The sequence below is a fragment of the Onychostruthus taczanowskii genome, unplaced genomic scaffold (assembly GCF_017590055.1).
Source record: "Onychostruthus taczanowskii isolate IOZ18803 unplaced genomic scaffold, ASM1759005v1 scaffold6, whole genome shotgun sequence".
Lineage (NCBI taxonomy): Eukaryota > Metazoa > Chordata > Aves > Passeriformes > Passeridae > Onychostruthus > Onychostruthus taczanowskii.
Window position 1 is genome coordinate 6,781,221 of NW_024503679.1, and position 13,862 is coordinate 6,795,082.

Below are 13,862 nucleotides of genomic sequence, written 5' to 3' on the forward strand. Positions count from 1 at the left end.
TTTTAATTTAATCTAGCATAAGGAAACAGAATTATGCACAACAGCTCACTCCATTTACAGAACTTTTTCTAAAGTGTGTTTAATTGACTTTAGATGACTACTGTGAAACCTCTTTACTACAATGTGCATTAAGCATTAGACAAGACAATCATAACTAAAACTCTCCTTAAACAAAGTTTATTTTTAGAGAAGTATTTTGGGGAAGAAAAAAAAGAATGGAAATATTAACTTTAGATTCTAGAGTCCTGAATGCAATTCAGGAATCCACCAGCATATCCAAGTCACATCTAACGGATTATAAATCCAATGATAATGCTACAAGAAAATAAGAAAATTTTATTGTCAGGTCAACTCAAGAGGAAAAACACAGAAAAGGAAATAATGCCCATGAAGCAATGTCACTTCAAGCACAAAACCATCCAGCGATCTTACCACAGTAAGTGATAAATTTACCTTTCCCAATTATAAATATGGCTGTGACTTTCATCCATTAGCAGAATATCATCAACCTCATCTTCAATGTGAAAAGGATGACTTGAAATAGGCTCATCCGTTGGAAAGGAATAAATGCTCATATAAGGATGGGACAAAGCTTCTTCTGCTGTCAATCGATCCATGGGACTAAATGTCAAAATTTGCTCCAGAAAGTCCAGTGCTGTAGAATATAAGCTACCATTAAATGGGAAATTTCTGACATTTAGAATCTAACATTAAGGTGCAGTGCTCTGCTCTAGAGCCCTCTATTTGTTTCAAAGTAGCTGCCTGTGAAGTATCAGCTACTGACAGTACACTGCCAAATATGCATCCTGGAGCCATCAGAAAGAGAGAGAAGTCAAATCTAAGATCAATCATAATTTAATTTAAAGCATAAAAAAACAGCGACAGAAAGCTTCAAGCTGAATCAGTATCCAGCAGGAAACACTGCTGTTACTCTGGCTGGGAGACTCTCTTCTAAGAACAGTCTCCACTATAGGAGGAAAGACAGTCCTCCTGTAGTGACTCCATTCCAATGTTCCCTTCTATTTAAAAAGCCAGTGTCTCAAAACAGAGCCATTCCACTGCAAATAGGTCCAGCAGGGATTCACAATTCTACTCTAAAGATAACCAAGCAGCCATCATGGAAGTAAATTTCTTTTATTAGGGCAGAAGATAATCCTTCTTCAGAGAACACAGATTCTTGTAACTGAAACTTGATTTTAACAATCACACACCTGCACCTCAAAGCTGCACACTTTTTGATGATTTTGAAACATCAAAACATTGAATCAAGGATTTTTTCATTACTTACCTTCAGGACTGATGCCTGGAAGCAACTGAGTTAAAGGTTTGTGTGGCTCAGTCATATCGTTTCTAATGTAAACTGGAATTACATTGAGAAGCTCCTGACGGTCCTCCTCATGTACGACAGGAATTGATTCTAGAATCAACTGCATCTGTTCAAGTTCATGTGCACCTGAGCACCAAAAGAAACACAAGTTGCCATTTCAACTTTAAACACTTCTGATCCCTGTATATGAAAGGCATGTCAAAATTTTGTGCTCTGAGCAGCTATTTCTAGCAAAAGATTGTAATCTCCTGCAACAGAGGAAAGGCTGAAGTTCCGAATTTACATGATAATAAATCTGAAGAGCTCTCAAGAAATGCTGTGGCATATGAAGAATTACAGAGCTGCTACTCACAGATAGAGACCTAACCTTAAGCTTTTTAAGGGTGTTTTCACTATGGATGAGGTATCCTACAGCAATACCCTTTTCATTATACACGACATACTGCTATCCTCCCCTTTCAACTGATCCACCTAATTAATACACTATTTGACCTCACTTTGGATTATATGTCCCTTATTAATAAGAACAGTAGTAGTTTAGCTCAGAAAGACATTTTGCAGGCCATAACCATTTGCATTAATTTCTACTCCGAAATCCTGCATTAACTGTCAAGTGCAACACAAAAATCACGTGTTGGTTACATAGAGTGATGCTCTTTTTGAAAAAAGTACTCTAGTATGACTGAAATTACAGTAATCTCTTAGCACTACCTGAAGCTTCTCTGGGTAAGAACAAAAAGGGCCTATACAGCAGGTCAATTTTGAATAATGAATAGAATCTATATTCAGTACTGAAGTACCCAGAAATACAACCTGCCAACTTCAGCTCATTGTTCAGCTCCAAGGAGGATGTAGGATCCTAGAGATTCAACTAGCAGATGAAATTATATAGGATTATTTGCATGCCAATGTTTCCTTCCTTCACCAAGCAGCTCTGGGCAATCACAAGCAATACTGATGTATGTGACAACAAATATAAAAATAAATGGGGGCAACAAGAGACTCTACCATCTCCAAACTTCTCCAAGGTTCACTTCAGTGCCTGCACAGCACAGCAGTCTGCACTGGACATCTATCACACACCTGCCAGGTGACTTGAAAAGCTGAGACAAAGTCACTGCAGAAAATCTGACAGAGTTCCCCAAATGAATCAGTACTGCCTTGTGTTAACTTTACTGGACTGAAAGAGCTGTTTTGCTCTACTTCAGATTACAACAACAATTTCTTAATATGATCTATCATGTTATATTGCTTGTAATTTGCTGGAAAATAGCATACTGTGTAATGAGTACCATCCTAAAAATTAATCATCTTCCTGTCCACTATCAGCAAAATAACCATTGCAAAATATTGATTTAGAACAAAGAAGGAGAGAAGATGTTTGGCAAAGTTACTGAATTCCACTGCCTCAACTTCCTTTCCTTCACTTGTTCCAGGTATTCAGCAATATTAATCTGTATTCTTCCCTCCCATTCTCATCAGCTTTCTGAACAGCAGGATTCCTAAGGGATCGTTCAGAAACAGAGAGGAAGTTGCAATTAACCAAATCAAACCTCCAAACAACTCTGCAGAAGAACTTTATTCAGTCTCAGGGCAGAATAACTATCATATCTGCAACCATCTTTCCTTTCCAAATGCATGACATCAAGATGCATTTTTCTTTAGATTAGAAAACCATGGCAGTGCTAAATTTTCAGGGGGGCACACCTATATCTAAAATATTTTTCTAAGTATCTACTCAATGCAATTAAGGGATATAAACAAGCCTACAAATTTAGGATTTTGGTGACTAAGACCAAGTCTTTTAACAGAATTCTAACTCTCTGCACAGCAACTGGGCCAATAAAAAATTGTGACAAATACCAATGACACTCAAAGGATAAAAAAACAAAGTGCTGCCAGTTGTGATCTATCTATGCTGAATGATGAAATCTGCAGACTTTCTCCCAACAGGAACCTAATAAATCTTGTATCAGCCAAGCATGTCTCTGGGGACATTACTCCAGTAGTTAGTAACTCAAAGAGTGAAAAACTCACTGCATGCTAAGAGAAGCCTCTGCATGTATTAATCACTGATTTACACCAAATAATGCTTTCAGTTGACAGTTCTCCAGTAACTATTTAATGGCAAGAAGCTTTCCATTCCATTGGCTTTTCATGCAAAGCAAAGAATGACTGCAGAGGTGTGCTTTCAGTCCACAGTCCTTGTGTCTAAAGGAATGTGAACTCTGAAATGCAAGCTTAGCTCTCAAGGTTTTATCTGCATTACTCCTATAATTCAGACCAACAGGAGCAAATCCAAGAGTGAGCCTGAATGAGACAGCTGCTGCAGAGGCCCCAGGGTGCACAAAATAAGCATTTCAGAGGTATTTCTGCAGTTTGCTCATCTGCTCCCATGGACTGAGTGCTTGTCAGCAGGTGGTGATCTCCTATAGTGCAAATAACAGTTTCACTTTACCTAAAATGCTCTAGTTTGTGCTCTGAGCTAGGTCAGCAACATGGTACAGGATGGCCATCAAGAGATGGGCTCCAAAAATTTGCTCCTGATCCTAATCAAAGCTCTAATATCGATGTACCCAATGAGACCAGAGCATTGCTTCCTATCTTACCTGTAACAGTTGAAGGTTGCACAATTCCTTGCTGTATTGCACTAAATTTTACACCTCTAAATCTACACCCCTGGAGCTTCATAATTTAAAATATATAGAAGTAAGAAGTGATGAGGTTAACTACATTAAAAAAATAAACTTTATGCATATGATACTGAGGGTATTCATAATCTTCAAATACTCCCTGGATGCAGCAATTCACACATGTATCAGAACACTTCTTAGGCAACCAATAAATTCAGCTTAACACAATTACAGACATATTTACCATGCATGACTTCTAGAATAAATTGTGGTATTTATCTAAATACACACCAAAACAAGTAATGAAATTGGAATGTCTTCTGCTTTACAGACACATCAATCTATAGTTTATATAGTGCACAATAATACAGCATATCCTGATATGTTGTATTATATGATATGATATCAGTAGTCAGTGACTACTGATGTTAGCCACAAGAACCGATCTTTCCCAAGGAAGATAATTAAGCAGTACCACTCCTTTTATGAATATACCACTGATTTTATTCTACCCACCTGCAAAGAGGGTTTTCCCAGTCAGCATTTCAGCAAAGATGCAACCTGCAGCCCACATGTCAATGGCTTTAGTGTAGTTGTTAGGAGAAAGCAAAAGCCGGGGCGATCTGTACCATTTAGTAACCAATCCTTCAGAAAGATGGCCCTAATAAAATTAATTTAAAATTTTTATTAGATTTTTAAGACTTACATTTTTAAATTTGTTTTTTAATACACTACTAACAAGATTTTTTTAGTCTCAAAGTCCCAGGGACTATATTGTGTGCATTCTACCAAACCTTCTTTCTACCTTGACAAATATCTTTGTGAGTGAACAGCAACCATATACAAATATGACACTATTTATATAGTCAAATGAGGTACTGCAGCAAAACTTTCTCATTCTCAGATGCCAAAAAAAATGCAGAAATGATACTGAACTCTCTTGTGAAACATCTAGACCAGGAGGACAGTATCTCTAAAGCAATCCCCCAGAGCAGCCACACTTGCACTACTTATAATCTCATCTAAGGCTTCTATAATTAAATATAACTAAATGTTGCTCTTCATCTCAGGTTCTTTCTTCACTGTTAAAGCCTTTGCTTTTCTGAACCCTTTTAGTAAAAAAAAAAAGCATATTTTATGCTTGCAGTAGTCCTATCTGAGACAAACCACGCTAAGGGGCCTTCCACAGCCTATCTACCTGCGCAAAAAGGAGAACGATGCTATTTTAAGAAGGCACAGTTGTCAACCCATCACTTAGATATTCCCACTCTCTGCATACCTTGTGGGAATAATGAGGATCCATGATTCGTGCAAGCCCAAAGTCACCAATCTTCAGCACCAAGTCTTCAGTATTAATGAAAAGATTAGCTGGTTTGAGATCTCTATGCAGAACATTTGCAGAGTGAATATACTTGAGCCCACGTAGCAGCTGGTACATGAAAAGTCTGGCATGATCTTCCAGTAAAGGGCCTTGCTCTAGCAAATTAGCCAGATCTGTCTCCATGTATTCCTGGACAATGTAAACACAGTTCAATTCTGTCAGGGAGCCCACGTCATCTGTTAACTGGCTTCCACTGGGACCAAGAATTTCAAATACTTTGACAATGTTATCGTGGTCAAGTCTTCTAATAATTTTGATCTCACGTAGAGCATGTTTAACACTCTGGGGATCTGTAAGGACAATTTTCTTGACAGCTACTCTTTTGTCACAGTCATTATCGACAGCAGAAAAAACTAAGCCGTTTCCACCACAGCCCAGTGGTTTTAAGTCCATATACCGAGAGCCCAGATCAAAACCATGAATGTTCATGAGACTTTCAAATTTTTCTGCCATTTTAAAATTCTTTACGTTTTTCCTCAAACTACTAAGCTTCTGTAAACACACGGAGACACTTCCACTGGTATCTGAAGGAAAGGTCTTAGAGAAAGGGAGAAGAAACACTTGGCTTTGACTGCAAGATGGTTTCTTGACACTTTCATTTCATTATGAGCCAGCCAGGCCTGTTGTGTCCCCTTGAATTTAGAGCTTGTAAGCTCTAGAACTCAAACCGAGCATAAGATCGAAAGATTGCAGCATTCATAGTTCAAGAAAGGTGCAGCATTTCTGCAGACATTAAAGAAAATACTCACAAGAAACTCAAACGGAATGAAATGACATACTATGCACTCAGCTCTACTGTGCTAATCTGGTTAACATTTAACAAAAATGTGAATAAATATGCACATAATAGGCTTCTATAAACATCCTCCTCCTCACAGTGCAGATACATTCAGTGTTGGACTGGTCCTGAGCAGCGTCATTCTATGGTGCTGGTAAGCACTATTTTTTTTTCCTTCTTCCTCCTTTTTCTCTTCTTTGTTTACAGTCTAGTTAAATGGGAAACTGGCAGCTCTTGATTTACAAAAGATGCCTTCTGTTAATGATCAGGTGGCTCCAGCTCACCACAATCACAATCAAAGCTACCATCCATTTTACTCCGTGGCAACCTGAAAAGCAGAGAAAAATACATCAGTACCCAGCACATACAAAAGTCTTCCTCCTCCCCCAGCTCATTGAGTTGTCCTAAATATAAAACTTATTTACTGTCCAGTTACAAAAATAATAAATCGTCAAAAAAGCTAAACCAATTAGAAATTATATGTACTTTTCACACTTGTGGAAGAAAGCAATAATGACCAACAACCATTTCATATATCTTGAACATTTTTGATTGTAATCTATTGAATTTATGGCACAAAACAAGAAATCCTCCCTAGTCTTAGCATAGAGACTAACAAAGCAAACTTGATTTGTTAAGAGCTGTTAAGAGACAAGCCAGAAGCAACAGTATCCACAGCATCTGTCAGCAAATTTTGAAATAATTATTTTCACTAAACTTTTATTTGAAGCCAAAATCAGGTTTAACTATTTCACCATAATAAGAGGTAACTAGGTACTGGTCACACAAAAAGGGTGGCTTGTACACTCCCAGAACGCTGAATATACAACACATATCCAATGCCACTTATAAAGCTTTAATCCTTGTGATTTTGGATAAAGTTTACCAGCACCTCAAATAATAACTTTGCCTCTACAGACTCAATGTTACAGGAATCATAGGGGTAATTCCTACATATCAGACAAATATTATTGCTTTATCAGTTATTTCTATACTTATCCAACGTAGAAAAACTAGCAGCAAGTACATTTTACAGAGTAACTGATATGTTCTACAACTGTTTCCCCTAACATATGGGCTCTTTCAGACATCATTTATTTTTTAACAGTGTAATGAATTCACCTCCTATCATGAAAAACCAAACTTGCAATTTTCTCAATAAATTCCCGTCAGCAACAGCAGAATGTAGTCATAAAGACCACATGGTGCATTTTTGTACAACATCCTCACTTCTTTTAAAAGCTCAAAAATGCCACAAAGGGAAGAGTCAGAGTGGGGTAAGTGTGGCAAGCTTTGGGCAATTCCACTACAAGTCACTTGAATGTTCTTCCCCAACAGGTATAGGTCACATCAAACCACCAAGTGTCTCCTGTTCAATCTCAGATTAACACATTTCAGCTCTTCCCTAAATGTAAAGGTCACCACACTATCCCAACACTCCAGAATTAATTATATGAATGTTTTCCTTTAAAACAGTGCTAGCCTTTCAGTGGGACAACTGGGAGCAAGCAAAACAAGTCTCCTCACTCCTAACACCAGCAAGAGCAGCTGACAGGTTATTAACATATTTTAAATAATGGCCTCAATTCACTAAAGTAATCAGAATTGTATAGAGAAAAAGAAAAAAAAATAATAAAGAAAGGCACACTGGCAATGAGAAACAAGACTGCTTCAACACATTTAAATATTACCCTTCCTTTGGCTCAAGCCTGACTGTCATCAAGACACAGCCCCAGAGCCCAGCCTGGCTCCCTCCTGCCACACACCACCTGCCCCCAGGTATGTGGACAGAACATGGCAAACACGGGGAAGAAGGAAACACAATCTCTTCTCAGACTTTCTTTTTCAATAGAGATCACCAAATGTAGTATTTCTAAACTGAAAAGCACTGAGCTGGCCTTTACTGATGTGGTATACCCTGCCACAAGGGTGATCTTCAGAGCTTTCTCTACCCAGCACAGGGAACATAAGATTGCCTTAAGATTGCTTTCTTTGTGCATTGGCAAGAGTCCTAATCTTAAACAGTGCTTTACAAAAGTTATTATAGTCTCAGTACAAACAAAGAGGTAACACAACTACTTTACCCCAAACTATCTTGAATTTTTAGCAATATTAAGACACTAGAGTGAGGACCCCTTTTAAAATACCTATGAATTTATTTAAAGAACAAAAGTAAAATTTATCCTAAAGAAGACAGCATCAGTGACTATCCAACTCTGTTCACAATTGTAAAATCCAGATGTCTAGCCTCTTTGATTTTTAACATTTTTAAACTTGAAAGTATTTTCTCACATGTACTACTTTCAGGTTCACTCATTCTGAGCTGCTGCCTGTAAAACAGTTTATATCACCCCATTCACCTTTCACTCCAACATCCCACCAGTTGTTACAGAAATTAAAATTTGTACCAATACTTCAAATTTCACATTAACCTGAGGTCCAAGGCCTCTGTTTAATTACCCTGCATTAAGCTGTATTTTACATCCTTGGGACCATCTACAACCAATTGTATTCTGCCTCATAATTAGACTTATTGTTTCACACTGCTGATGTCTTCAACATGCAGCAATACCGAAACTGTTTGCACCAGCTGTGTGACACATCTGGAAACTCTCTTTTAGTTAGTCCCATTAAACAGCCCAGGAACAGACTCAAAACTATGCCCATCAGCAGCAGAGATTAAGATCTACCATCTCTTTGCCATAACTCAGATCTTACCCCCTACTGCCATAAGTGAATGCAGCAATGAAAGGTCTGCTTCAGGGAGAAAGGGAACTATGGCCCACTCCTGAAGGAGGAGCCCTAAAATCTTCATTCTCTATCTCTGAAATGATGCATTTTCTATCTCTGAAATGCATTTTTAATCATCAGTTTACACTTATCCTTTCACTAGGTGTCCACTAATTACAAGGTTTTCAGAGAGCCTGCAATGATCTCCACAACCAGACTGATTTAGCTAAGAAAACAAATGCTGACAACATAAGCAACCAACCTGGTGCAGCCTTCATTTGACCTGATCCTGCTCCAAGCTTCCTTTCTGTGAACAAATTACTGAATCCCATGTTCTAACCACTTGAAACATATAATGGACTACTGTATAAAAAAGGGTGGGAGGGGTTTATCATCCCAATTTGTTCTGGACAGGCTATTGACGCAGGCACTGACATTTTCATCTAGGCTATCACCTTGCCACGACGCCCAGGTTTTTTTTGAAGTGGTACTTTTGCTCCATCTTTACACAAAGTTTAAAGAGTGAAACACAAAGATACCTGTTTCTTAAGTGGTTTATAAGTATGGTTTTAAAATGGGTCAGTTTTTGGGAAAGGGTAACAGAAGTGACCCAGAGAAGGGCTTTGAAATCATCCCTAGCAATGATCATCACACTTTACTGGCTCCAGGCATTGCGCAAGCAGCCCCTTCAAATCACGCTCAACTCCTGCACGTGGATTTATCACAGTTTTCAGGAAACCGGATGTACACCGAAATAGTCGGGTATGAGATGTTTACTTTGCCAGAAATACAAATAAGACTGAAAGATACCAGTTAATTTGATTATGCTGACCATATAATGATCAAATTATTACTCACAGGAGAAAGACCAAGAATGACTAACGACATATTATACAATCTGCTAAGTACTATCCCTTTGACTAAAAAATACGGGGCACAGAACTTTTTTTTTTAGATCAGCCACGTTGCAGTCAGTAGGCAGAGTGAGTCATCGTCCAACTCACGAAACTGCTGCTTTCTAAAGCCTCCTACTTGCTCCCCACACTGTTTAGGGAACTCGGTGCTGGCAGTAAGCAAATGTTACTATTAGTTTATAAATCTTCTGAAGGATCTGTAAAAACACACAAGAACCCAGTGTACTTTTTTCTATCATGTTTAAAAATGGTTTAGCTCTCCCTTTAGATAATAATAATGAAAAGTCCCCAGAAGAAGCCCACCATCAGCCTTCTGCACCTCTGCAGACCTGCTACCATCTGCTGTTCCACTGAACAGGTAACCAGTCAAGAGTGAATTCGAGATAACAACCACACAAGCAAGGACTGAGCTTGAGCAAAGAGCTGAAATGAAAGTTCCCATTTTAGCTTTAGAGCACACATTTTCTGAACGCAACTGCCAAACCAAAATGCACCTCTATTTTAAGCCACCGCTTTCTGGCATTTGTAACTGGTTTATTAACACATAATGCTGTGACGACGTTGTTTTTATACACACTCACACATCTATATAAAAAGCTTGCTGGCGACAGCACTGGCCATACGACAACACGCCGACCGCCGTTTCTTTTCCACAACACAATTAACAGCCATTGTCAGGCTGATCCCAAACGGCACTGAATTAGCCACAAAAAGAGACATCCTACAGACGCCAAGCGAGAGCATCCTATCTGCCTAGCCAAGGGTACATGCTCCCCACATCCCAAAACTCAGGCAGTCTCTCTTCAAGCCATTTCCGTCGGGTGTTTCAAGCTACTTATTAAGAGCATTAAGTCACTTTCCCCACAAAATGTTCCCGGAGCCTGCGGGCGCCCGGGAGCAGGAGCGAGCGGTACCTGTCCGTGCCCTATCTGGCTCGGCTCGCAGAACCGCGCCGAACGCAGCAGCAAAACTTCCGCAGGCGGCGGAGGCCGGGCCCCCCGGCAAAGGACATCCTTCCTCCCGCCGCCCCCGGGCCGAGCAGCCTCGCCCGCCGGGGCCCAGGGACCCGCTGCCGCCGCGCCGCGGGGGCCAGCCCGGCCCCGGGCCCCCGCCGGAGCAGCCCCTGGCCCGGGCGGAGGGAGCGGGGCGGAAGGGAACGGGCCGGGGGCGCCGCTGCCGCCGCCGGGCGGGACGGAGGGAACAAAGCGCCTTTGTGCGGCGAGGCCGGGCCCGCGCGTGCGGCGGCCGAGACCCCCGCGCCCCTCGCCCCTCGCACTCACGGGCCTTCCCAGGCTCATCGGGGGTGCGCTGCTCACACGGCCGAGCCCCGCGGCCCCGCCACCGGCCCTCGCCCGGCGCCCGCCCGCCTCGCCGCAGTTGCCGCTGCCGCAGCCGCCGCCATGTAACCCGGCGCGGAGGGCAGGGAGGGGCGGCGCGGCGCCGGCTCCGCCCGCCAGGGGCGGCCCCGGGTGGCCCTCGGGGACGGGGACGGGGGCGGGAGCGGGACCGGGACGGGACGGGACGGGACGGGACGGGACGGGACGGGACGGGACGGGACGGGAGCGGAGCAGCGCAGTGCAGTGCAGCGCAGCGCAGCGCCCTGGTGTCGGTGAGGGCTGCGCTCAGCCGTGCTGCCGACCCCGCGCGACATCCCCTCGCTCACCTCACCGCCTCGCCTGTCGGCCTGAGGCACGGCGCTGCCGCCGTGCCCCGCTGGCCCGAGGGGTTCAGCAGTCTCGAAGCACGGTTGAGTCACACGAAGGCCGGAAAGGCGGCAGCTGGGGCGAAGGGAGCGCGGCCGCGGCTCTGCCCGCCCCGTGGCCCCTGCGGCAGCCAGAGCAGCGGGAGCGGGAGGCCCAGCGGGGCCCCGCCGAACGAGCGCTGTCCCCGCGGCTGTCGGTGTGCGGAGCTCCAGCAGCGACAGGAGGGGAAGCGCCCGGGTGTGCCCCGTTCAACTGGCCCGTCACTAAACGTCCCTCCCGGCAGAGAAACAAACAGTTGGAAGGCAACAGGCGGGCGCGGCGGAGGCAGTTCCCCTCTCGGAAGGTGACGCTTCGGCTCGGATGTTCTGCAGTCTTAATGCCACGGCCGATCTGAGTCTTCTCCCCACGAGCGTCTACAGCTTTGCCATTGCTGTCACCTCTAGATACCACAAAGGATTTCTGCCTTGCTATAGCGTCTCCCTTAACAAAGGCACTACGAGTCTGCTTTTCCCCAAAACCATAACTAATACAGCGAAATAAAGAAAAATAATGAAACCTTTACATTTCCCCCGTGAGACTCGTATACAGCACTCTTAGTAAGGAGAGAGAAGCGTGAGGACACCAAGCCTCTAGGTATCAGAAGAGCTTTCTGCTTCGTACCCAGTTTTGGTACAACTGTCAAGGCAGGGTGCAGTTTTCCTTTTGCAGCCCCTTATATGCCTTTCCAGTGCAGGGTGGCTCAAAAAGTGATAAAGCAATCAATATTCATTTCTTCAGGTTAAACACAGGTTATTTATAGCTAGTACTAGGACAGAAGTTATATGCAATAGGGCTCTATTGCTCTGCTGCCATTTGGATAGAAGCATCCAATTGACCCTTGCACTTTTAGATCATGTAACTTATTTTTTAAAATAAACAAGTCATATATCAACAACCAAGGATCTCCCTCTTCAGCTTTTCTAAAGTTTTTGAAGTAACTTTTAATCTCTTTTCAATTATGCAGCAAACATCCTCTGTTTCAATTAGTCAGATGCACTGCTAGCTCTGATATTGACCCCGCTGCCAGGAGAGGTGACCTGGGCATTTGGCACTGCTGCACTGTGCTCACAGCACACGTACAGAAGCCAGTAACCAACTTTATATTCCAATGCTTGCTAATTGGTAGGCAGCTCACCATGCTGCCAACAGCACAGAAAAGTCAGAAACAAAGCTGCAGTTCTTCTGCCCAACCAGCAAAACAGAGCTGGAAGATTACTGCACTGCTGCTCCAGAAGGCCTGTATTTAAATACACTCCATAAAGAAAAATCTGCAGGAGTGCACATTTGGAAGAGGTGATGTTAGGACAGCAATCAGAGCCAAGCCACAGAGGAGTTTTTACTTGAATTAAAGGAAGAGATTTGGGGCTTAAAAAAAAAAAAAGGCAGGAGCAGCAGTGGTTGTATGTCTAAATCCAGAGCTATTTAGTTAATTAAAGAACCCCTCCATCCATACGAAATATTTTCATTATGAGAAACAAAAGAGCAAGCTGATCCTCAGATTCTAGAGTGCTGAAGTAAGAAAAATTTTATATTACATCCTTGAAACAGCACCTGGAGGGCCCATAATCTCTGTCCATTGGGACTGTTTGCCAATGTCCCCAGTGTCAATTCAGGCAGGTAGAGAAGTTGCACATCCATGGAGTTTGCTCTGCAGCAGCCCAGACTGTTTGAAAAGTAGTTTAACAAACACAGAGGAGGTTTGCAGTAAGCAGCAAGCTTCCTCACTTGGGTAGCACACTCTCACTTATTAATCTCCCATAGCCCAGAAGTGCCACCAGTTTCTGGGTTCATGATTCATAAGTCATGAACTGCATTCTTTTTTTTCCCTTCCAAAATATTTTCTCCCATTCCAGGAATGTAGTTTGTGGTAGGGTTTAGTGAATGAGATCCTTTAATCTAGAGGAAAATCTTACAAAAGGAAGAGCATGGTACAGGAATATTACTTGTCTTCAGCCTCACTATTTATAGAATTACAATACACATGAGAGTTGCTCAGAATTGTGTGTCTCATGGCAATTTATAACTATTTAATCCAGAAAATTGCTAATCTGTTTTCAGATTTTTAATATCCTATTGATTAGGCTATAAATTACTGTGACAATTTTTTTCCACATTTCCCACAAGAATGCAATTTCATAGCACGTAGATTATATGCTAGGTGATACCAACTCATTCTAAAACACTGGCAGATGTTAACTGTCAGTGAAATGCAGAACAAGAAGAGAATTGCATTTCAAAGGTCATAAAGACCAGCAATTAAAAAATAATTAGAACTGCAGCAATGATTCATTTATTATATCCAAGTTCAAAAAGATCAAACAGTAAATTCCAGTGTAATATTTCAGTCCTGTGTGTGA

General features: G+C 42.1%; 1 protein-coding gene across 7 annotated transcripts in view; it reads right to left on the reverse strand.

Moving 5' to 3' along the window:
- Positions 1-13,862, reverse strand: part of MAPK6 (mitogen-activated protein kinase 6) — a 63,729-nt gene that overhangs the window by 2,521 nt on the left and 47,346 nt on the right. For 3 of the 7 annotated variants that reach the window (XM_041418990.1, XM_041418986.1, XM_041418991.1), the window contains 4 exons: positions 5,240-6,447; positions 4,477-4,621; positions 1,289-1,453; positions 454-655 (listed from right to left, as the gene is read on the reverse strand). In XM_041418990.1, coding sequence (XP_041274924.1) covers positions 454-655; positions 1,289-1,453; positions 4,477-4,621; positions 5,240-5,794 — 1,067 coding nt within the window. In that variant the 5' untranslated portion in view covers positions 5,795-6,447. Of the gene's footprint in view, positions 1-453; positions 656-1,288; positions 1,454-4,476; positions 4,622-5,239; positions 6,448-9,111; positions 9,214-10,677; positions 10,825-11,043; positions 11,196-11,426; positions 12,021-13,862 lie in introns of those variants that run through there. The other 4 variants (XM_041418988.1, XM_041418985.1, XM_041418992.1 and 1 more) reach the window with 4 other exon arrangements.